The sequence below is a fragment of the Rhinoraja longicauda genome, chromosome 24 (assembly GCF_053455715.1).
Source record: "Rhinoraja longicauda isolate Sanriku21f chromosome 24, sRhiLon1.1, whole genome shotgun sequence".
NCBI lineage: Eukaryota > Metazoa > Chordata > Chondrichthyes > Rajiformes > Arhynchobatidae > Rhinoraja > Rhinoraja longicauda.
The window spans coordinates 19,799,051-19,821,719 of NC_135976.1; the positions used below are offsets into that span (position 1 = coordinate 19,799,051).

A 22,669-nucleotide genomic window follows, 5' to 3' on the forward strand; every position below is an offset into this window, starting at 1 on the left:
ACTTCCTCTGACAGCTCGTCCCATATACCCACCAACCAATGTGAAAAAGTTGCCACCTCCGTGTTTGAGTTACTGAACGTTTGAGTTACTTAACCAGGCTGTGATGTAACCAGCTATTACGCTGTCTATTGTACACCTTTGAAGTTCAATGGAGTATCCACTGACATACTGAGTTTCCTCTCAGGAGAGGGGTTGATGAGCATTCTTTACGATTGTATCAATGTATTGAGCTCAGGCCAGATCTTCGGACACGTGCACGCCCAGGAACGTGATGCTTCAGACTGATTGTAATGGAGGGGAAGAAAGCTGGATAAGAGGTGGGAGTGGGAGTGGGACAAAATGTAGAAACAAGGAACTCCAGATGCTGGGAGGAAGTCTGGCAAGTGATAGGCTTATGCGGGTGGGAGGGATCAGATTGGCAGATCAAAGGTTTAGATGAGAAAAGACTAAGGTGTCAGGTAAGGAGAAAAGAAAAGTAAAATGTCAAGTTAAATGGAGAGATACAGGCAGAGGGGGACATGGGGGGAGGGGGAGGGGAGGAATAGTTTAAGAAATAGGTGCTCTGTGGGGTAGGGGCCACAAGAATGAGAGAGGGGGAAAGGGTGGAATTATTAAAAATCATAACATTCAATGTTTTTACCATTATGTTATGGACCCAAGTGGAATATGAGGTACTGTTCCTTCAGTTTGAGTGTGGCTTGTCTCTGGCAATGGAGGAAGCCCAGGACAGAAAGGTCAGTGTGGGAATGAGAGGGGAGTTAAAATGGTGATCAACCAGCAGACCTAGGCAGACTGAGTACAAATGTTGGGAGGAACGGTCACTTAGTCTAGGCTTGGATTCACTGATGTAAAGGAGGCCACATCGGGAGCATCGAATGCAGTAGATGCGGTTAGAAGAGGGGCATGTGAACCTCTGTCTAACCTGGAAGTTCTGCTCGGGCTCCCGGATGGATGTGGGGGAGGAGGTACATCTTATGTGGTTACAGGGGAAAGTTCCTGTCGGGGGGGGGGGGTATTTTGAGTGGGAAGTGATGAAAGAACCAAGGAGTTGTGGGGGGAGGTTGTGACCGGCGGTGGAATCAGTGATGGTGACGGAAATGTAGGAGAACGATGTGTTGGATGTGCAGACCAGTGGGGTGAAAGGCGAGGGCCAGGGGAAATGTATCCCCAGTTCTATCTGGGGTGCGAGAGCAGAACTACAGGACACAGCGGTAACACGGGTGGGAAATTGGCTTATGGCCCTGACTCTGCAGTCACTTGTCCGAAGAGGCGATCCAGTGGTGGGCCCTGTTCTAGCAGGGCTTCTACATTTTGCTTGAGAACGCTTTCTTGAGAAACACTTGATAGATTCTGCTCCATCTAGTCTCTCCACGCTGTGGCAGTCCCCGTCAATATTAAGGAAGTTGAAAATCCCTTACTATGACAGCCTTATTATTCAAGGTATCACAAAATGCTGGAGTAGCTCAGCGGGTGAGGCAGCATCTCAGGAGGGAAGGAATGGGTTATTATTCAAGATTCAAGAACCTTTATTTGTTATTTGCACCAGATAAGAACAGGAACTATGAAATCCTTCCTTGCTGCAGTTTTACAGGCCGGTTGCATGCAGCAACAACAGCAAATAAATATACAATAAATTATCAGTTATTTAAAGTAAAGCGGGTCATGATATAGAGCAAAACCCAAAGTGGGCAGAGTAACCAGAGTAGTGCACAGTGTACATTCTGTGGTTGGGGTTGTACAGCTCCTGAGCCCAATGGTTGATGGAAAGAAGCTGTTCTTGAACCTGCTGTTAATGGTTCTCAGGTTCCCTTCCTGATGGTAGCAGCGAGATGAGAGTGTGGTGACGGTGGTGTGGGTCATTGATGACATTAGATGTCCTCTTGAGGCATAGCTTCCTGGTGTTGCCTTCCACCATCCTTGCAGTTATCTGTGACTTCCCTGGACATTCTAATTCCCACTGACCTCTGGGGCCTGGGTACAGTCCCATCAAAGTGGTCACCCCCTGCTCATATCTCAGTTCCACACATGTACCCCCATGGGACCATCCCCATGGATGCCCTCTATCTGCCACCACGATGCGATCCCTAATCAAAAATACAGCCCCCCACTTTCTCCTCTCTTCCTGGAGCATTTGTCCCTGCCTCAGCCATGTATCTGTCATGGCTCCCTTACCCCACATGTCCCACATCGGGCACCTGTTCCCCATCTCTCTTGTCCCACAAACCAATTGTTTACCAGTGATCACTTACTTGTCTTACTCAGACCTTGAGCATTACATTGAATGCAGTGCAGTCTATCACTACCCCCTCATCTTACCCCTGCCCGTCCTGACTACTGGGACTTGATTTGATTAATATGGGCATAAACGGTTCTGGGGAAAAAGGGAGGAGATTGGGGTCGATAGATCAGCCATGATTGAATAGCAGAGTAGACTTGATGGGCCGAATAGCCTAATTCTGCTCCTCGAACTTATGAACATGAACTTGCTCTGAATCCTCTCACCGCCTGTCCTGTTGCACACACACCTTTCGGAGAGGGTTAACCCACCCCTGGCCCCAAGCCCCCCCTGGCCCCAAGCCCCCCCTGGCCCCAAGCCCCCCCTGGCCCCAAGCCCCCCCCTGGCCCCAAGCCCCCCCCTGGCCCCAAGCCCCCCCTGGCCCCCAAGCCCCCCCTGGCCCCAAGCCCCCCCTGGCCCCAAGCCCCCCCTGGCCCCAAGCCCCCCCCTGGCCCCAAGCCCCCCCTGGCCCCAAGCCCCCCCTGGCCCCAAGCCCCCCCCCCCTGGCCCCAAGCCCCCCCCCCTGGCCCCAAGCCCCCCCTGGCCCCAAGCCCCCCCCCTGGCCCCAAGCCCCCCCCCTGGCCCCAAGCCCCCCCCCTGGCCCCAAGCCCCCCCCCTGGCCCCAAGCCCCCCCCCTGGCCCCAAGCCCCCCCCCTGGCCCCAAGCCCCCCCCGGCCTGTGTCTGAGACTGGGGGGTAACTCCACCATTACCAGAGTTGTTATGCAACTCTTTGCAACACTGCTGTAAAGCGTCGATGCATTTCGCCAGGGGAACCGTTGCCGGGCAACCAGAGCGCTGCAAGACATGCAGGTAAAACAACTAGAGAGAGGGAGGGAGGGAGAGAGGGAGGGAGGGAGAGAGGGAGGGAGGGAGAGAGGGAGGGAGGGAGAGAGGGAGGGAGGGAGGGAGGGGGAGTGAAGAAAGGGGGGAGGGAGAGGGAGGGAGTGGGAATCAAGGAGGGAGGGAGAGTGAAGAAAGGGGGGAGGGAGAGGGAGGGAGTGGGAATCAAGGAGGGAGGGAGAGTGAAGAAAGGGGGGAGGGAGATTGGTGGGGGACGGAAGGAAGGAGAGAGGGAAAGGAGGAGGGGAGGGAGAGGGAGAGGAGGTATAGTGGGGGGAGGGGAGGGAGTGTGGGAGAGGGAGGGAAGGAGAAAGGGAGGAGGGAGAAAAGGCAGGAGAGGAAAAAGGTGCTGGAGTAACAGTGGGTTCAGCAGCATCTCTGGAGGACATGGATAGGTGGTGTTTCGATTTGGACACTGGGGGGGGGGATGGGCAGGTGGGGGATGGGCAGGGGGATTGGGCGGGGGGGGGGCAGGTGGGGGATGGGCAGGGGGGATGGGCGGGGGGGGTGGGCAGGTGGGGGATGGGCAGGTGGGGGATGGGCGGGGGGGTGGGCGGGGGGGGATGGGCAGGTGGGGGAATGGGCAGGTGGGGGATGGGCAGGTGGGGGATGGGCAGGTGGGGGATGGGCAGGTGGGGGATGGGCAGGTGGGGGATGGGCAGGGGGGGGTGGGCGGGGGGGGTGGACGGGGGGGGGGTGGACGGGGGGGGGTGGACGGGGGGGGGTGGACAGGGGGGGTGGACAGGGGGGGGCGGGGACGGGGGGGTGGACCGGGGGGGTGGACGGGGGGGTGGACGGGGGGGTGGAACGGGGGGGGGTGGGCAGGTGGGGATGGGCAGGTGGGGATGGGCAGGTGGGGGATGGGCAGGGGGGGATGGGCAGGGGGGGATTGGGCAGGGGGGGATTGGGCAGGGGGGGGATTGGCAGGGGGGATTGGGCAGGGGGGGATTGGGCAGGGGGGGATTGGGCAGGGGGGGATTGGGCAGGGGGGGTGGGCTGGGGGGAGGAGGTAAGGTGGCGGGGGGAGGATGTGGTGGGACAGGGAGCGGGGTGATGGGGAGAGGGGGTGCGGCAGGGGATGAGGCAGCGGAGGGGTGGGTCAGGGGGTGGGGTGAAGTGGGCGGGAGAGAGAGAAGCAGGGGGAAGGAGGGAAGAGTGCGGGAGGGGAGGAGGGAGGAGAGCAAGGGGGAGGAAGCTGGAGAGAACGAGGGGAAGAGAGAAAGCGAGGATGAGAGGTAGGATGGAAGGGGGTAGGGAGAAGGAGAGAGATGGTGAGTGGGAGAGAGAAAGGGATGAGGCAGGCAGCGGAATGGGAGAGAATATATATATAGAGGAATAAAGAGAAAGGGATAATATGGGGGATAGACAGGGAGGAATAGAGTGTGATAGAGAGATGGGAGAGCGAGAAGCATGGACGAAGGGAGAGATGGGGATTTTGAGGGAGTGGTGGGTGATGAGTCAGGGTTGTGGTGTGAGGGTTGTGGGTGCTTTCTGTGAGGGGGGGTTGGTGCGGTAGGGGTCTGGTGTAGGGGGAGGTAGGTTGGGGTGATGAATGGTCATGGGGGGTGGAAAGAGGGGACATCAGCTGGGAGGGGGACATGATGAGGGGTGAGGGACTAAGTGGGGGGAGGGTTACTGGTGTGATTCAATGTAAATGCTTCGACAAAGTGCCGGTCACCAATGTGATAGGTTAGAGGTTTCACCCCATCAGCCTTCGCATACAGCACATAAACCTCTGACATGCTCCCCACCTCCAACGGGATCCCACCACTCGCCACATCTTCAACTCCCCAGGTACTTTCCCCTGCAACCGCAGGAGATGCAACTCATAGGAGGCCATTCGGCCCTTCGAGCCAGCACCACCATTCATTGTGATCATGGCTGATCGTCCACAATCAATAACTCGTGCCTGCCTTCTCCCCATAACCCTTGATTCCACTAGCCCCTAGAGCTCTATCTAACTCTCTTAAATCCATCCAGTGATTTGGCCTCCACTGCCCTCTGTGGCAGAGAATTCCGCAAATTCACAACTCTCTGGGTGAAAAAGTTCCTTCTCACCTCAGTTTTAAATGGCCTCCCCTTTATTCTAAGACTGTGGCCACTGGTTCTGGACTCCTCCAACATTGGGAACATTTTTCTTGCATCTGGCTTGTCCAGTCCTTTTATAATTTTATATGTTTCTATAAGATCCCCTCTCATCCTTCTAAACTCCAGTGAATACAAGCCCAGTCTTTTCAATCTTTCCTCATATGACAGTCTCGCCATCCCAGGGATCAATCTCGTGAGCCTACGCTGCACTGCCTCAATTACAAAGATGTCCTTCCTCAAATTAGGAGACCAAAACAGTACACAGTATTCCCGATGTGGTCTTACCAGGGCCCGAAACAACTGCAGAAGAACCTCTTTACTCCTATACTGAAATCCTCTCATTATGAAGGCCAACATACCATTAGCTTTCTTCACTGCCTGCTGTACCTGCACGCCAAACCTCAGTGACTGTACAAGGACACCCAAGCCTCGCTGCACCTCCTCCTTACTTAACCTAACACCATTGAGATATAATCTGCCTCCTTGTTTTTGCTGTCAAAGTGGATAACCTCACATTTATCTATATTATACTGCATCTGCCACGCATCTGCCCACTCACTCAACCTGTCCAGGTCACCCTGCAACTCACCTGTCTCGATAACTCCTCCCTCAACTCCATCCGTCCCCGACAGTCCTTTCAGGTGTTCCCTGAAGTAGGTTCACTTGCACCTACTGTATCCACTGTTTTAGGTGTGGACTCCTATATATCGGCAAGGCCAAAGGTAGACTGGGAGATCATTTTGCTGAAAACCTTTGCTCAGTCCGCCCATGCCTACATGATCTCCCGGATGCTAAAAACTTTAACTCCCCCTCCCATTCCCAAAGTGACCTTTCTGTCCTGGGCCTCCTCTATTGTCAGAGTGAGGCCAAATGCAAATTTGAGGAAAAGCACCTCATATTTTGCCTGGGCAGCTTATAACACAGTGGTATGAATATTGATTTCTCCTGATCCGCTCTTTTCATCCCCCCCACCCCACCCCACCCACCCTAGTTGTCGTACTAGTTTCACTGTCGTACTGCCGAGTTTCACTTATCACCTTCTCCATGTGGACCATTGTGGGCTCCACCTTTCCCTGACCATCATTGCTGGCTTTGATTGTCCTTTTGCACACCTTTCATTCATTTATTCTTTGTATCTCTTCAAAGCTCTAGTTTCCCTCTCCCCAGACTCTGTCTGAAGAAGGTCTCGACCCAAAACGTCACCTTTTCCTTTTCTCCAGAAATGTTGCCTGACCCGCTGAGTTACTTCAGCATTTTGTGGAAACTAACATCTGCAATCTCTATATGAATCATAATTAGACGCAAGTGAGGTGCCAGATGACTAAAGGGTGGCTACTGCTGTACCTCTATTTAAGAAGGGCTGCAAGGAATAATAAACCAGTGATATAGACACAAATGCGAGTCAGGCAGTATCTCAGTATCTCTGGAGAAAAAGGATGGGTGACATAGAAACTAGCCTGACGTTTTGGGTCAAGACCCTTCTTCAGACTGAAGAACTTCCTTCAGACGAAGATAGACACAAAATGCTGGAATAACTCAGCGGGACAAGCAGCATCTATGGAGAGAAGGAATGGGTGACGTTTTGGGTCAAGACCCTTCTTGAGTTACTCCAGCATTTTGTGTCCACCTTCGATTCAAAACCAGCATCTGCAATTCTTTCCTTCACAAACATTCTTCAAACTTCAGACACGAGGCCAGTGAGCCGAACACAATTTATTAGAGAGGATTCTGAGGGACGAAATTCTTTCCTATACATCGGCGAGACCAAGCGCAGGCTCGGAGATCGTTTCACTGAACACCTCCATTCAGTCCGCCTTAACCTACCTGATCTCCTGGTTGCTCAGCGCTTTAACTCCCCATTCCATTCCCAATCTGACCTTTCTGTCCTGGGCCTCCTCCATTGTCAGAGTGAGGCCCAGCGCAAATTGGAGGAACAGCACCTCATATTTCGCTTGGGTAGTTTACACCCCAACAGTATGAACATTGACTTTGCTAACTTCTAATAGCCCTTGCTTTCCCTCTCTCTCCATCCCCTCCCCAGTTTTCCCACCAGTCTTACTGTCTCCGACTATATTCTATCTCTGTCCCGCCCACTCCCCTCACATCAGTTTGAAGAAGGGTCTCGACCCGAAACGTCACCCATTCCTTCCCTCCAGAGATGCTGCCTGTCCTGCTGAGTTATTCCAGCATTTTGTGTCTACATTCTGAAGGACAAGGTACATATGCATTTGTATAGACAGGGGCTGAATAGGGATGGTCAGCATGTGGGGTATCATGTCTTATGAATTTGAAGAAGGAACCAAAAAGATTAAGGAGGGCAAGGTCATAAACATTGTCTAAATAGACATCGTTCTGCATAGTAGGCTGCTCTGGAATGTTAGTTTGCATGGGATTCCAGAAGAGCTTGCGACCTAAATACAGAATTGGCTTCACGGAAGGAAGCAGAGGATGCTGATGGAAGGTAGTTTTTCAGACTGGAGCTGTAACGAGTGATGTGCCTCAGGAATTGGTGCTGGGCCCATGTGTGTTTGTGGTTTATATCAATGATTTGGATAGGAATGCGCAAGGCATTATTAGTAAGTTTGCAGATGACACTAATGTGGGCAGTATTGTAGATGGTAATCAAAAGCTATAGCAAGATGTTAATGTTAGTGGGCTGAGGAATGGCGAATGGGGTTTAATGCAGATACGTGTGAGGTGTTGCATTTTGGGAAGTGAAACCAGGACAGGACTTTCACTGTGAATGGCAGGGGCTTGAGGGGGTGTTGTACAGCAGAGGGGTCTAAGAGTACAGGTACATAGTTCCCCAAAAAATGGCATCACAGGTAGTTAGGGTGGTAAAGAAAGCTTTTGGTACATTGGTCTTCGTCAGTTATGGTACTGAGTATGGAAGTTGGGATGTTATGTTACATTTACTGCTGTGTTTGGAGGGAGAGGTATTAATCGGTTTAGTTTATTGTCACGTGTACTGAGGTACAGTGAAAAGCTTTTGTTGCATGCTAATCAATCAGCAGAAAGACAATACATGATTACAATCGAGCCATTTACAGAGTATAGATACAGATACATGATAAGGGAATAACAATTAGTGCAAGGTAAAGCCACCAAAGTCCGATCAAGGATAGTCCGAGGGTCACGAATGAGGGAGATAGCAGTTCAGGACTGCTCTCCAGTTGTGGTCGGATGATTCTGTTGCCTAATAAAGAACCTGTCCAAGAGCAGGCGTGTTGGAAATGGAAGAGACCTGGATGAGGGCTCCATCAACCACAGTGGAGGGAGGTCATGTTGTCTGAAAAGGGTGGACATTTCAGATGTCTTGGAATGAAAAATTTCACCTTCAGAGCAGATGTGTCAGAAATAAAGAAACTGAGATAGGCCTGGTATTCGTGAAGGATGCAGGGTGATTTTGATTGTGCTGGTGGCTTTGCTGAGCCAGCGTGTTGTGGATAGAGTCAATGGAAGGGAAGTTGGTTTGTGTGATGGTCTGGGCTAGGTCCACAACTCACTGCAATTTCTTGCGGTCTTAGATGGAGCTGTTCCGAAACCATGCTGTGATGCATCCTGATAAAACACGTTTTACGGCACATCTGTGGAAGTTGGTGAGAGTTGTTTGGGACATGCTGAGGCATGGGACGTGTGCTAAGGCATGGGACGTGTGCTAAGGCATGGGACATTGGACGTGTGCTGAGGCATGGGACATGTGCTGAGGCATGGGATGTGTGCTGAGGCACGGGACGTGTGCTGGGACACGGGACGTGTGCTGAGGCATGGGACATGGGATGTGTGCTGGGACATGGGACGTGTGCTAAGGCACGGGAAATTTGTGACTTTCTAAGCCTTGTAAGGAACTAAAGCACGATAAAGTAGTAGGCAGATTGGCTGACCGCGGTGGTGCCAATTGGCCTGAGTGAGCCTGTTGGTCCATGGCCGGCCGGTGACACTACCCTTTCCCTCCTGCTGCAGGGAGCAGCGGCAGAGGCCAGGGCCCTGGAGGGTCCAGGGGCCCGCTGGAGCTGGAAGAGGGCGGGCTCGTCGCCGCTGCTGGCCCGGGCCTTCCACAGCGCCAACGTGGTGGCCGGAAAACTGGTGGTGTACGGGGGCACGAAGTCGGCGGAGCTGCGGGAGATGCCTCTGGGTGAGGGGGTGGTCCTGACCCCCTCACTGGCGGTGGAGGGTGTGGTGCGGGGGGGGCCAGCCCGCAGTCACCACGGCACGGCGGTGCTGCAGGGGCGCTCGCTGCTGCTGGTGGGCGGCTGGGACGGCAGGCGACGGATCTCCGATCTCCACGCCATTGAGCTGGGCAGTCCTGAGCCCGGCCCCTGGAGGGCCCTGCAGCAGAAGGCAGGCACCCAATCGCCTGTCGGCCTGAGTGGCCACACCGTCACCCAGCTGACCGAGCGGCGGCTCTGGGTGGTGGGCCGTGAGGGAGGGGTCCACACCCAGAGGAGGTTCGCCAGCATCTTCCAGCTACACGTCGACATCCAGCGAGGTCAGTACTGGTGAGTGGGCAGGGGGCAAACGAGGGGGCGAGGAGGGGAGGGCAACGGGAAGGGGAAGGGAGGAGGGGGGTTAGGGATCGAGGAAAGGGGGAGAGAGAGGAAAGGTAGAACAGTGGAGGGAGCGAGAGGAAATGGGAAGGGAGGGGGAATGAAAACAGGGCTCTAGAGAGGTGGGAGGATGGGGTAGGCGGGAGGGCAGACAGGGCTCAGGATGGAGGAAGGGGGAATGAGGACAGGGCTCGGGAAGGTGGGAGGATGGGGAAGGCCAGACAGGGCTCAGGATGGAGGAAGGGGGAATGAGGAATGAGGACAGGGCTCGGGAAGGTGGGAGGATGGGGAAGGCCAGACAGGGCTCAGGATGGAGGAAGGGGGAATGAGGACAGGGCTATGGAAGGAGAAAGGGGGGGAAAGAAGGGGAAGGTCGGGCGGGATTGATAGGAGGAAAGGAGGGAGGAAAGGGAAGGAGGGAGTGAGGAGAGGGAAGGTGGGAGGAAAGAGGAGGGAGGATGGGCTGGGTTAGCGAGAGAGGAAGGAGGGGGGGGGGGGGGGGTGGCGGCAGGAGTGTGCCCAGTGGTGATGGCCTGTCGCCTCCCCCAGGTACGAGGAGCAGGCCTCACGGGTGGTCTCACGCTCGGGGCACTCGGCGAGCCTGTGCCGGAGGCCGGGCCGTGTTGGGGGCACAGTCCAGCTGCTGCTGTTCGGGGGGCGCAACAGCCAGGGGTTCGAGGAGGCTGGGGCCTGGAACGAGAGATCCGTGCAGGTCAGTAACGGGTAGGCTGTGATCAGGTAGGGGCGGTACGTGCATGTCAGTCATCCGAGGGGGGGGGGGTGTAGGGAGGAGGGTGTAGGGAGGGGGGTGTAGGGAGGGGGGTGTAGGGAGGGGGGTGTAGGGAGGGGGGTGTAGGGAGGGGGGTGTAGGGAGGGGGTGTCGGGGTACAGAGGGAGGGAGTGTGGGAGCAGTTTGGAGGGCTGCCCGGGAAGGAGTGTTTGCAGGTGGTTTGGAGGGTGATGGGGGGGGTAGAGGTTGGAGGGTGTCCAGTTGGAGGGTGATGGGGGGGGGGGGGGGGAGAGGTTGGAGGGTGTCCAGTTAGAGGGGGCAGTGTTGAGGGGCGTCTGACTCGGGGCTTTCCCACATCTCTAACTGTCCACAGGCTGAGCCGACCTATGCCCCAGGCCTAGTGGCGAGGCTGAGCTCCCTCATCAGTGAGGGGGTGGTGACTCCCGGCACCCCGACCTCCCGGCGACACCACTCCACGGCGCAGGTGGGCCCCTTCGTGGTGCTGCACGGGGGCGAATGCTTCAACAAGGCCGTCGACACCATCCGCGGTGACCTCTACATTTACGACACACGTGAGTCTCGGGGACCACTAAGGGTCAGTCTAGAGGGAGTGTCACGCTTTTAAAAAAAAATCCTTCCAAGGACTTTATTCAATAATTGCCTATTACATTTTACCAGAAGGTACAAAAGCGTTCAATAGTCACATTGCATCAGGCAATCATTATAATACAATAATGGCATCTTTATCTATAATGCACTCGACCCCCCGCGACGACCCGTGTTCACTGAAGGCCTCTCGAGTCCCCGTGGACACCGCATGTTCCCTCTCCAGGGACACGCGAGCACGGACATAGGCCCGGAAGAGGAGCAGGCAACAGACTCTGACTGCCTTGCACCAGGAGAGGGGCATCTCTCCGGTCGCCAGGCTCTCCTCCAGGACCTTTGGGTAATCTCCTCCTAGGACATCCCAGAAGGCTCTCACAAACTCTAAGGTCAGTCCATCCAGCCACTAACCCCTCCCGAGCTGGTGCACAGCACCAGTCAACTCCTCCAATGATATTGGGTCATCAAGTTCAACCACCTCTCTATCTATGGTCTGTAGACCCTCCCACAGGACCAACTCAGCATCTCCGCTAAAACCATCTGCAGAGAACAGAGTCCCATAAAAGGATTGAACGAAAGCACTAATCTTCTCTGGATCTATGACAGAGGCGCCATCATCCTCGAGCTGCTGGCGGGCTTCCATCCTGTCTCCAGAGAGAAAAAGGGGAAGAGTGGTCCAGTTCATGCAGCATCTGGACTCACGACCTCACGCAAGCACCTCGGGACCGCTCAAGCTCCAGGTCCCTCAGCGCTTCCTTCCTCTCCTGATACTCTCCCCACTCACAGCAGTCCTCACCGATCCCCGTCGAGTAACTCTCTCTCTCTCTCTCTCTCTCTCGAGTCGTTCGACCTCAGCGTCCCACCTCTTGGTCGATCCCCTCATAAACTCTTGACAAAAGGGACGGATGTAAGTCTTTCCCACATCCCACCACATCCTGACAGGGGTACAAACCCAAAGCAGGGACAACAGCAGACTCAGCTTAAAGCTGTCTCAGTCAGTCGTACAGAGCAGCAGAAGCAGTTCTCTCCAGCCGAGTAAGGAAAACGCTCACCTTATCTTCCAGGTTTCTGAGCCTCCAGAAACTGCCAGATTCAATAAGTACCTTCTCTTCGTTTAAGCCCAGGTGACCTGGTCTGGACTAAATGGTATGGGAGCAGGTTTTCGATGTTGGAAACCACAAACACCGTTTTCCCCGACTCCTGATGTCCACGTACAATTGGCAATCCGCCAGCCACCTCCAGAAAAGTGCTGGAATTCCTCACTAAATGGAGGAATCCTTTGAAAAGAAAAGTCTCTGCAGACCGACATTATGTCAAACTTCGAAATCTCACTGCTTCTGTCCCTCTTCCTTTGACGAAGACCTTTTAAAAATTACTTTGAAACTTCTCAGCCGCCGGAGCTGTGCCACTCTGCGTCCGACTGTCAGAGCTTCACTCTGTGTCTGACCCGTGCCCCGAGTGTGTGTCACGGGACGATGTAGATGGGAGTTTTACTGTGTCGGAACCAGGGGTGCGTGACGAGACTGGGTTGACAGTGCACTGTTTGCTGATCTTTCTCTCTCTCTCTCTCTCTCTCGTATCCTCAGGACCCTCTGTGGGGCAGTGGTATCAGTTTCCTGCCAGCGAGGTGGAGCTGAGGCGTGTTGGACACCGGCTGGTGGTGCTGGGTGAGCAGCTGTGTGCAATCGGTGGTCTGGGCCCAGACGGCAAGCACTGCCCCCCTGACATCTACACCTTGGCGATCCACCCCTGAGCCTGGGCTGCTTCCCACTCGCACTGCTTCAAATAAAAGTGCTATCTGGGACACTCGACAGGGCCTATCATCTGGCCAGCTTGCCAATCCCGAGTCATACAGGCTGTTCGGCCCACCCTACCCACGCTGACCAAAAGTCACCCATCTGTAGCAAGGAACCGTATCCAGTCCTCCAGCACTTGGCCTTCTGTACTGCTTCTCGCAACAATTAAATGCTGTAGCTGACTCTAGTTTCACCTCTCTCCGGCTGTGTGTTCCATGTACTTCCCACTCTCTGATCCCATCCCCTTACCCTAAAGCTATGTGCTCTTGTTTTATCCATCTAATATGGGGAAACGATTCCTACATTCTCCCCCATTTGTAGCTACTTCAGTCATGTGCCCTCTTACCTGCGCTGCTGCAGGGACCACCGACCTGGCCTCTCCACGCAACAGGAGCACTCCATCCCAGGCAATATCCTGGTGAAGACATAAGGGAAGGCAGAACCTGGTATATTGAGTAAAACACAGGTCAGACACCATCTGTGGAGGATGCTGACCCTGACTTACTCCAGCACTATGCGTTTTGTTCAATATCCTGGTGAATCTGTTCTGCACACTCCAGTGCTCCACACCCTTCCAGTACCCAGTTCGCGTCTGACCAAGATGCATCACCACCTCCATGCTCTCAGTATTCAATGCCTCCACTAAACAACAGCAAGTGTCCCAAATGCCAGCAATCAAGGGATATGGGGAGAAAGCAGGAACGGGGTACTGATTTTGGATGATCAGCCATGATCATATTGAATGGCGGTACTGGCTCGAAGGGCCGAATGGCCTACTCCTGCACCTATTTTCTATCATCATATATCCTCCTGTGCTCCAAATAAAGTTGTAGCCAGCCCAACTGTTCTGGTCCATCACTGATCTTCTCCACAACCACTTTAAAATATTGATTTATTCCCCCATTGACACTCCCTCAATCACAGCAACTGTCTCCCCAAAACGAGATCCAATAATGCTCCTTCCCTCGGTAGTCCAGCTACACACTGCATCAAAACGTTCTTCTGGACAAATCTCAAATTCTACTCTGCCTTTATGACTAAGCCAATTCTAGTTAATGTTTAGGAACCAGAATCACCTGGAGGGACAGGCACATCCCGAGATACACAAGCTTGAGTTATGTAAACTGGCACTTGCGAAAACTCACAATAGGTGGTCCAGTCTCCGGAATGACCTGTTACTCCGAGAGAATGACGAAGGCTTCCCGACTGCTTTTTAGATATAAAAGCACGGTCCGGGCTCGCTGCTCTGCCAGTTTCGTCAGGCCTCCACCGCTGACAGGATGTAATGTCACCGTGGGGCTCCCTCCCCTCTCACCAGCTGCCACTTCTTCCTGTCAGCTGTTGCTTAATCTTATCCCCACCGCCACCTCCTCCTCCCCCAGAGTCGCCGACATGTTCCAAGATGCCAGTGGAGGGGAAACAGACAAATTGTCGGCCGACAGGAAGAAGTGGCAGCTGGTGAGAGGGGAGGGAACTCCACAGTGACCGAGCACACATCCTGGCAGCTGCAGCAACCTGAAGAAATTGCTGCCAGCCATGCGCTACAACGTGAGCCACAACAACAGCTGCATCAACCGGACAGTGCAGGAGCCGGTGAAGACGGGCTCCTTGGTGTAGACCAGCAGCATCGACGCCTAGTTTTAAGGTGAAACAAGTGCTGGAGTAACTCAACAAAACCAAATCAGTCTGAAGAAGGGTCTGGACCCAAAACATCACCTATCCATGTTCTCCAGAGATGCTGTCTGACCTGCTGAGATACTCCAGCACTTTGTGTCGTTTTGTGTATTAACCAGCATCTGCAGTTATTTGTTTCTAACTGGGTTTTAGGGCAATTCCGACATGCAAAATCTGTCCTACTCAAGGGTGCACAGAACGTAACTTTTTGTTCACAATCTCTACCCATTTTGATTATTGATTTCAATAGAGAGGGGGTGACAGGAGGGTGGGGATGACTGTACATTCCAAACGAACATCTACTCTGAGCCACATTCTCCTGGCAACTGTCTCAACCTTCCCCAGCAGCACTAGCAATCCTTTGCTCTTTAGTCCAGCAAGTGCGAGCAGTCCAGACGGGCGAGGAAAGCTTCCTCCCCTCTGCTCGCGGGGTGGACCCGAGCCTTCAATCCTGGCTTAACCCTGGTGAGCTTGCTCCACTCGTGGAACTCTGTCCTGATGACTGTAACTTCTTCACCTCGCCTAGGCTCTCCTGAACGCTGACCATTTCTCCAGTTTCGAGGTGCAACTAATTAAAGTAGGCCTAGCCTATCCCCTCTTAATTGTTCTTGTGTATCGCCCACCAAAAATGCATAAGGACTTCATCACCCAATTTGCTGATCTGATTTCTAGCATTTTGCACAAATTTGACCGGATCATGATTCTTGGTGACTTTAATATTCATGTTTGCTGTCCCACTAAGCCTCTTGTGAGTGAATTTATGCACCTGGTTGAGTCCTTCAATCTGACTCTTCACACCACGGGACCCACTCACAAGTTAGGCCATACTCTCGACCTAGTGTTATCGTCCGGATTCCCAATCAACAACATTGAAACTACTGAAGCCTGGCTATCGGACCACAGCGCTATAATTTTTGACGCATCTCTGCCTTTATCTCCTGCAAAATCTCATTTCCCTGTTCGCTACTCCCGCGACATAAATTCATTGACTGCCAGTAAATTCTCCGAGGCTCTCACAGCTGCCCCCAACATTTGCACTATTGAGGCCTCTCCCCCCCATCTCAGCACTGAAGATCTCGCCTCTTTACTTAATATCACTTGCTCTTCCATCCTGGATTGTATCGCTCCCCTTAAAATGAAAAAGCCTAAGCCCAAAGGTCGGCCGTGGCTCAATGACACCACCAAAGCCCTAAGAAGGGAGTGCAGAAAATCAGAAAGGAGGTGGAAATGTGACAAGCTTCAAATTTCCTTCGAAATTCTGAGAAACAATCTTCACAAATACCAGGAAGCAGTAAAGTCTGCTAGAGCACAATACTTCTCCGACCTTATTTCCAAAAACTCTCATAACTCCAAGGTCCTATTTAGAACAATTACCTCTGTCATATGTCCCGCCCCCAGTACCAGCTTAGTTGGGTCCCCTGCTAAGTGAGAAGAATTCGCTAAATTTTTCACCAACAAAGTTGAGAACATTAGAATGAACATTTCCCCTCCCACCCGTGACCTAGCTGTCTCACTAGTCTGTTCATCTAAATTGGACTGCTTCCAACCCGTCACTCTATCCTCCCTTGCAAAGCTTGTCTCCGCTATGAAACCTGCAACCTGCCCCCTTGATCCTGCCCCCACTGCCCTTCTGAAGGATGTCATTGCAATAGCCGGTCCCAGCATCCTCTCTATTATCAACAGTTCTCTGGCCACTGGCACTGTTCCAACCAGTTTCAAGCACGCGGTGGTCCAGCCCCTACTGAAAAAACCTAACCTAGACCCCACCTTGCCTAGCAACTACAGACCCATTTCCAAACTGCCATTCCTGTCAAAAGTCCTTGAAAAGGCAATTCTAAACCAATTAGTGCCCTACCTGCACCAATACACCATCCTGGAAAGTTTCCAGTCAGGTTTCAGAGCCCACCACAGCACAGAGTCTGCCTTGTTGAAGGTACACAACGACCTGCTTCTCGCCATCGACACCGGCGACTGTGCAATCCTGTTCCTTCTCGACCTCAGCGCAGCGTTCGATACAGTGGACCACACCATCCTTATTGACCGTCTCCGGTACGCGGTTGGCATTGATGGCACTGCCCTGAGCTGGTTCGCTTCGTACCTCAAAGATAGGAGTTTCGCCATCAACATAGGCAGTTATTCCTCTGCTCCAGCTAGCCTCTCCTGCGGAGTTCCACAAGGCTCCATCCTAGGCCCCATTCTCTTCTCTCTATACATGCTCCCCCTTGGCCAAATCATTCAAAGGCACGGCATTTCTTTCCACTGCTATGCCGATGACACTCAGCTTTACCTCCCCTGAAACCCAACAACCAGTCAAATTTAAACAGCCTCTCACACTGCCTTGAGGACATAAAATGTTGGATGGCACAGAACTTCCTCCAATTAAATGAGAGCAAGTCTGAGGTCATCCTATTCGGCCCCACCCCGACTCCATCAAATCGATAACAGGCAGTCTTGGAAGTCTATCCTGCCTAGTCAAACCGCATGTCAAAAACCTCGGCATTATATTTGACTCTGCATTAAAATTTGATAAGCAAGTCAACGCTGTGGTAAAAGCCAGCTTCTTCCAACTTCGAACCATAGCTAAAATCAAACCTTTCCTCCAATTCGACGACAGAAAAAATCATTCACGCTTTCATTTCCTCCCGCCTAGACTACTGCAACTCCCTATACACTGGGATCAGCCAATCTTCCCTGTCCCGCCTGCAACTGGTCCAAAACGCCACAGCGAGACTCCTGACGGGTACCCGTAAAAGGGACCACATCACCCCGATTCTGGCTCCCTGTACGGTACAGAATCAACTTCAAGCTCCTCCTATTCACGTATAAAGCCCTAAATGGACATTCCCCCCCCACATCAAAAATCTTCTAACCCCCCTCTCCAACTCCAGGTCCCTCAGGTCGGCCGACTTGGGGCTACTCACTACCCCGCGGTCTAGGCTTAAGCTCAGGGGTGACTGCGCTTTTGCGGTTGCAGCTCCTAGACTGTGGAACAGCATCCCTCTCCCCATCAGAAGTGCCCCCTCCATCGACTCCTTTAAGTCCAGGCTCAAAACCTATTTCTACTCCCTAGCGTTTGAGGCTCATTGAGGAGGCGCTGTGAACTGTTTGCGTGCTACTGTATGTTTCATTTTTTTTCCTTAGTACCTAATCAGATGTACAGCACTTTGGTCAACGTGGGTTGTTTTTAAATGTGCTATACAAATAAAATTGACTTGACTTGACTTCAACGATCAGCAGCCAGGGCGATCTACTGACCGAATATTGCATTTCACCCCAGGCGTGCTAGTGCAAAGGGCCTGTCCCACTTAGGCGATTTTTTTGGCGACTGTCAAAGTCGTAGCAGATCGCCGAACTTTTCTTTTACCCGACGACAATGACCACGACAATGCCGGGTCAGGTCGAGATCACAGCGTCTTCTGAAACATTGCGAAAATTCCCACACTGTCAATGCTTCTCCGGCTTTCGCTGAAATCACTGACAAGTCAGTAAGTACTTGAGAGTTTTGAACTATAACACCTTGTATGGGTTACTTAAAAATCAAGCTTCACCGTAACAAGGAATAAACTGGATTTACTTCCAGTTTACTAATAGCTGTATTAAAAAAATTAATTTAAAGTGGTTAAGTGGATTTTTGTGAAAAGTGTGTGGGCATTCTTTGAAAATGTATGGGAGATGTATATCTGGTGTCTGGGTTGCATATCTGGGTTTGGAGCTCACTTTAAATGTAATGGCTGAGGCAAAAACATCATGGAAATTCCCACGCCGTCAATGCTTCTCCGGCGTCCTAATTTTCGCTGAAATCACTGACAAGTCGGTAAGTACTTGAGAGTTTTGAACTATAACACCTTGTATGGGTTACTTAAAAACAAAGCTTCACTGTAACAAGGAATAAACCGGATTTACAGGTATGTAGGTTAATTGGCTGGGTAAATGTAAAAATTGTCCCTAGTGGGTGTGGGATAGTGTTGGTGTGCGGGGATCGCTGGGTGGCACGGACTTGGTGGGCCGAGGGGGCCTATTTCCGGCTGTATATATATGATATGATATGATACTTCATTTACTAATAGCTGTATTAAGAAAAATAATTTAAAAAGTGGTTCAGTGGATTTTTGTGAAAAGTGTGTGGCCATTCTTTGAAAATGTAAGGGAGATGCATATCTGGTTTCTGGGTTGAATATCTGGGTTGGGAGCCCACTTTAAATGTAATGGCTGAGGCCAAAAACATCGTGAAAATTCCCACACTTACCTGACCGTCAAACTCGCCTCCAATCTACCTGTCAAATTTCCTGACGGTAAATAAATTTGTTAAGCATTTTATGGTATTTTGAAATTACTTTACTTATTTTAATATTATGTGCTTCTAAATGCATCTTAAGAGAACCTATCAAACCTGGGGACAGCACGCGACAGCGATCGCAATAAGCAACGATGCCTTGCGACAAGCCAGCTGTCGCCGAGAAATTTCAAACCGTTTGATTTCTCAGCGACGCGCCGAGACCCACTATGATCTTTGGAAGATTCCTCACGATCATGCCCGTGAACTGTCGGCAACAGCCTGGTCGCCGTAAAATCGCCTAAGTGGGACAGGCTCTTTACTTTGGCCCTGGTCCCACCACCATCCCCACACAGATGTCTGTCATTGGCTGCCCTTGGTGGTGGAGCATTCTCTGCTTATGGTCCCTCTAACATGGGGACTACAATACCAGCTCCGCCCTGTCACACCTGGACAGGAGGCAGTCATTCAGCCCCTCTCCAGCCTGTAAGTTTAGTTTATTGTCACGTGTGCTGGTGCAGGGAAAAGCTTTCTATCCAGTCAGCGGAAAAACAATACATGATTACAATCAAACAGGTGGCCATTCAGCCCCTCTCCAGCCTGTAACACTGGGGCAGGATGTGGCCATCCCGTCCCTCTCCAACCATTCAGCCCTTACCCGGTCTGTCACAAAGTGGCTCAAGACCAATTGTGGGAAAGGCAGGGTATGTGGTAGAAAAGTCAGAGGCTCCTGGTTACAACTACACTCTTTAATAACCACATTAACATGCACACGTTACAACACAACGGTGTAATGGAGAACCGTGCCAGGAACCCCGGGCTGAGTAACTCAGGCTCCCGTGCCACACAAGACAGGAGCCCAGTGTCCAGGAGTGATAGTGCGGTGCCTTCCCCAGTCGGCAGGGCCCAGGGCCTAATCTGCTCCTCCAGGGAGGGAGCGGGGGTGGGGGAGCCCACGAGGGCCCGGCTAGGACACCAACACCCCCGTGCCCCCCGTCTTGCTGCTGGAGTCGCTCTCGCGGGCCGACCTGTCCTCGTCGCTCATCAGCCGGATGTTGTACTTCTCCCGGTATTCAGTCAGCTCCCGGCCCTTGCTCTGGATCTGGGAGTTCAGCGTCTCAATCAGCTTCACCAGCTGCAGGAGCGGAGAAACCAGCGTTAACACAGTCCAGCACCACGGGACACAATCAATGCCAGACACCGGGGCTCAGGATCATGGGCAGGGGGGCATCAACGTAGCTCAGGATCACAGGCAGGGGTGAACTGTGTGGCTCAGGGTCACGGGCATGAGGTCAGCAGTGTGGCAGGTGAACCGGGAGCAAGCTGGTGCATTGGGATCCCTCAGTGTAGTAGAGCAACAAATTTGCGGGACTCTGCCTCGTGGTGCATCCTGTGTAGTAGAGGTTGCTGCTGTGACACAGAGGGCTAACACTTTAACACACACACACAAAATCCAGTGAACATAACCAGTATTGGGGCGATCATGCACAGATGCAGGCCCACCAGCCCACCAAGTCCATGCTGCCTGTCAACCACCCATCCATATTAATCCAAGTTTATGCTCCACACATATTCCCAGCCACTCTCTCTACATTCTACATACCCACATAAGGGGACAATTTCCAGCCTCAGTCTGACTCAGTATTAATGAAGGCTATAGAAGAAAATTTGGGCACCTGGGGAGACTCATTCGGTCACAAAAAGAGCAAACTTCACATTGACAGCACCCAAAGTCAGGAACGAACCTTGGTCTCTGGCACTGGAAGGTAGCACTAAGGTTCAAGTATGTACCTCACTTTGGGGCAGGAGAGTTGAGCAGTGGGATGCTACAGGGAGCAGAGAAACCAACTGCCCAGATGGACCATAGCAATGTAGCAGATCCGCCAACGGAAAACATCCCAGGCATAACAGGGACAGTCAAGTTTGGACTTTCACTTTCCCTTTCCCTGCCTGTGGGAGATCACTAATCACATTGTCTGCTGCATCCAGTGAAAGGATTTAAAGCGAATGACAGTTTGGATCCAAAGGGCTCAGTGGGAGGGTGCAGAGGGGATGGGTGGGTGTTTGTGAATCTCAAGTGGTTTTCAGATGGCCCATATGATCAGTCCCTTGCTCTGTGTTCTGGACACTGGTAATTTTAGAAGTCAGCGTTTATTTGTAATCGGTTCATATGCACCGGTTATGAACCAGAACAAATTCTTATTTACAACATCTTTATTGCATTAGATATAAAGCAACAAAGATATTTATGCCATCAGTTATTCTAAGCAAACTAGATCATAGCAGAGCTAAATATAAGACAGGGAGCAGGATGGAGAAGTTTGCAGACCGTAGAAAAACTATCCACATGGATGGCAGTGAGGTGGAAAGGATGGAAATACAGAGCAACGGTGCAGGAAAAATATAGTTCAATGCCGAGAAGAGAGAGATGATGCAAGGCAGCAAGGACTGATTAGAACTACAGACCATTCACTTTCCTTCAGACCAGGCTGAGACTATAAGGACTGGGAGGGAGTGCAGGAACCATTCGCAACACCAGTTAGACCCCAGCCTGACCATGGGGATAGTTCTGGTCACATGACCCAGGATAGATGAGTCTACACTGGAGGGGGGATCTGGGATCCTCATCCGATGTCCTGGCCTCCTCACCTGCTGGCGGTTGTTCTCCAGCGCTGGGAGGACCTCCTTCACCGTCCGCTCCACCAGTACACCCCCCACCATGCGGTAACACTTGCGGCTGGGATCCACCTCTGCCAGGGTGTCAATGACTAGTCTGGGAGGGGTAGAGAGAAGAGGTAATTGAAGTGTCTGCTCGATTGTCCATCACTCCCCCAACATTTGCTACTACTCCCCTTGACAGAACACATGACCCAATACTCAGTGAACTCACCACCCCATTCCCTCCCTCGTAGAAAATTGGTGCAGGAAGAGGCCATTTGGCTCCTTGAGCCAGCACCACCATTCATTGCGATCATGGCTGATCATCCATAATCAGTAACCTGTGCCTGCCTTCTCCCCATACCCCTTGATTCCACTTGCCCCAAGAGCTCTATCTAACTCCCTTTTAAATTCATCCAGTGAATTGGCCTCCACTGCCTTCTGTGGTGGAGAATTCCACAAATTCACAACTCTCTGGGTGACTGTCATAATTTTATATCCTTCCAAACTCCACTTTCTGAATCCCTCCTTCTGTACCCACCATATGCTATCCCTCTCCCTCACAAATAGCTCCCAGAAAACTAGGTATCTCCCCCCCCCCAACCCCACAACCTCGTCACAGTTACACAGCACGGAAACAGGATCTTCGGCCCAACTTCCCCAGGGTGACCAAGATGTCACTAGTGCCATTTTCCTCACCTCCCTCCAAATTATCGCTGTCCGCGCACCCGTCAAATGACATTTTAAACTTTTAAATTGTACACTTGGCAGCCCTTATCATCCACTTCACCCCAGGCCCCAGGCCTCTCTCTCCGAAATCCCCACAATGTTCTTTTCTCCCTCCCCTCCCTGTGCCATCGTCTCTCTGTACCCAATGCCCCCAGCCTGCAAAGCCTCAGCCGCACTCCCCCTTTCACCACTCGGCGCCCTGTCCGCCCGCCCGCAACCCACCCGTGCTCCGCGACCTCCTGCTCCAGTTCCGCCCCTTTGCCGGCCAGGCCGCGCTGCTCCTGCCGCAGGCGGTTGAAGCCGGCCAGCACCTGCTCTGGGCTGGGCCCGCAGGCAGAGGCTGGGCCTGGCGCTCGGGGCCGGCCAGTGGCACCCAACCCTGACACCGCTCCACTCGCCATCCCGAGGAGGCGGCGACTGGACGCGACGCCAGCGCGCCGCCTTTTATAGATCCT

General features: G+C 52.5%; 2 protein-coding genes across 3 annotated transcripts; one reads left to right on the top strand and one right to left on the bottom strand.

The window, feature by feature from the left end:
- The first annotated feature begins 3,037 nt into the window (after nucleotides 1–3,037).
- LOC144605293 (kelch domain-containing protein 9-like) lies at nucleotides 3,038–14,368 on the top strand. 2 transcript variants are annotated; one of them, XM_078420399.1, is made up of 5 exons: nucleotides 3,038–3,086; nucleotides 9,168–9,703; nucleotides 10,301–10,463; nucleotides 10,855–11,053; nucleotides 12,671–14,368. In XM_078420399.1, the coding sequence occupies exons 1-5, from the start codon at nucleotides 3,081–3,083 to the stop codon at nucleotides 12,835–12,837; spliced, it is 1,071 nt and encodes a 356-aa protein (XP_078276525.1). In that variant the 5' UTR covers nucleotides 3,038–3,080; the 3' UTR covers nucleotides 12,838–14,368. The 2 variants fall into 2 exon arrangements, with proteins under 2 accessions (XP_078276525.1, XP_078276526.1); XM_078420400.1 differs by lacking the exon at nucleotides 3,038–3,086 and adding an exon at nucleotides 7,338–7,420.
- Nucleotides 14,369–19,561: 5,193 nt separating this feature from the next.
- pfdn2 (prefoldin subunit 2) lies at nucleotides 19,562–22,648 on the bottom strand. Its single transcript, XM_078420402.1, has 3 exons — nucleotides 22,437–22,648; nucleotides 21,477–21,600; nucleotides 19,562–19,962 (listed from the first exon to the last, which is right to left on the bottom strand). Exons 1-3 carry the CDS (start codon nucleotides 22,613–22,615, stop codon nucleotides 19,795–19,797), a joined length of 471 nt encoding a protein of 156 aa, XP_078276528.1. The 5' UTR covers nucleotides 22,616–22,648; the 3' UTR covers nucleotides 19,562–19,794.
- Between the last annotated feature and the right edge of the window lie 21 nt (nucleotides 22,649–22,669).

Excerpts from the sequence above, each read along its gene's own strand:
- LOC144605293 (XM_078420399.1), top strand. Across the intron at positions 9,704-10,300 it reads ATCCAGCGAGGTCAGTACTG|GTACGAGGAGCAGGCCTCAC; the intron begins GTGAGTGGGCAG and ends CGCCTCCCCCAG. Across the intron at positions 11,054-12,670 it reads CCTCTACATTTACGACACAC|GACCCTCTGTGGGGCAGTGG; the intron begins GTGAGTCTCGGG and ends TCGTATCCTCAG.
- pfdn2 (XM_078420402.1), bottom strand. The coding sequence starts at position 22,615 with ATGGCGAGTGGAGCGGTGTCAGGGTTGGGTGCCACTGGCCGGCCCCGA. Across the intron at positions 21,601-22,436 it reads CAGGAGGTCGCGGAGCACGG|ACTAGTCATTGACACCCTGG; the intron begins GTGGGTTGCGGG and ends TACCCCTCCCAG. Across the intron at positions 19,963-21,476 it reads TGGAGAACAACCGCCAGCAG|CTGGTGAAGCTGATTGAGAC; the intron begins GTGAGGAGGCCA and ends CCGCTCCTGCAG.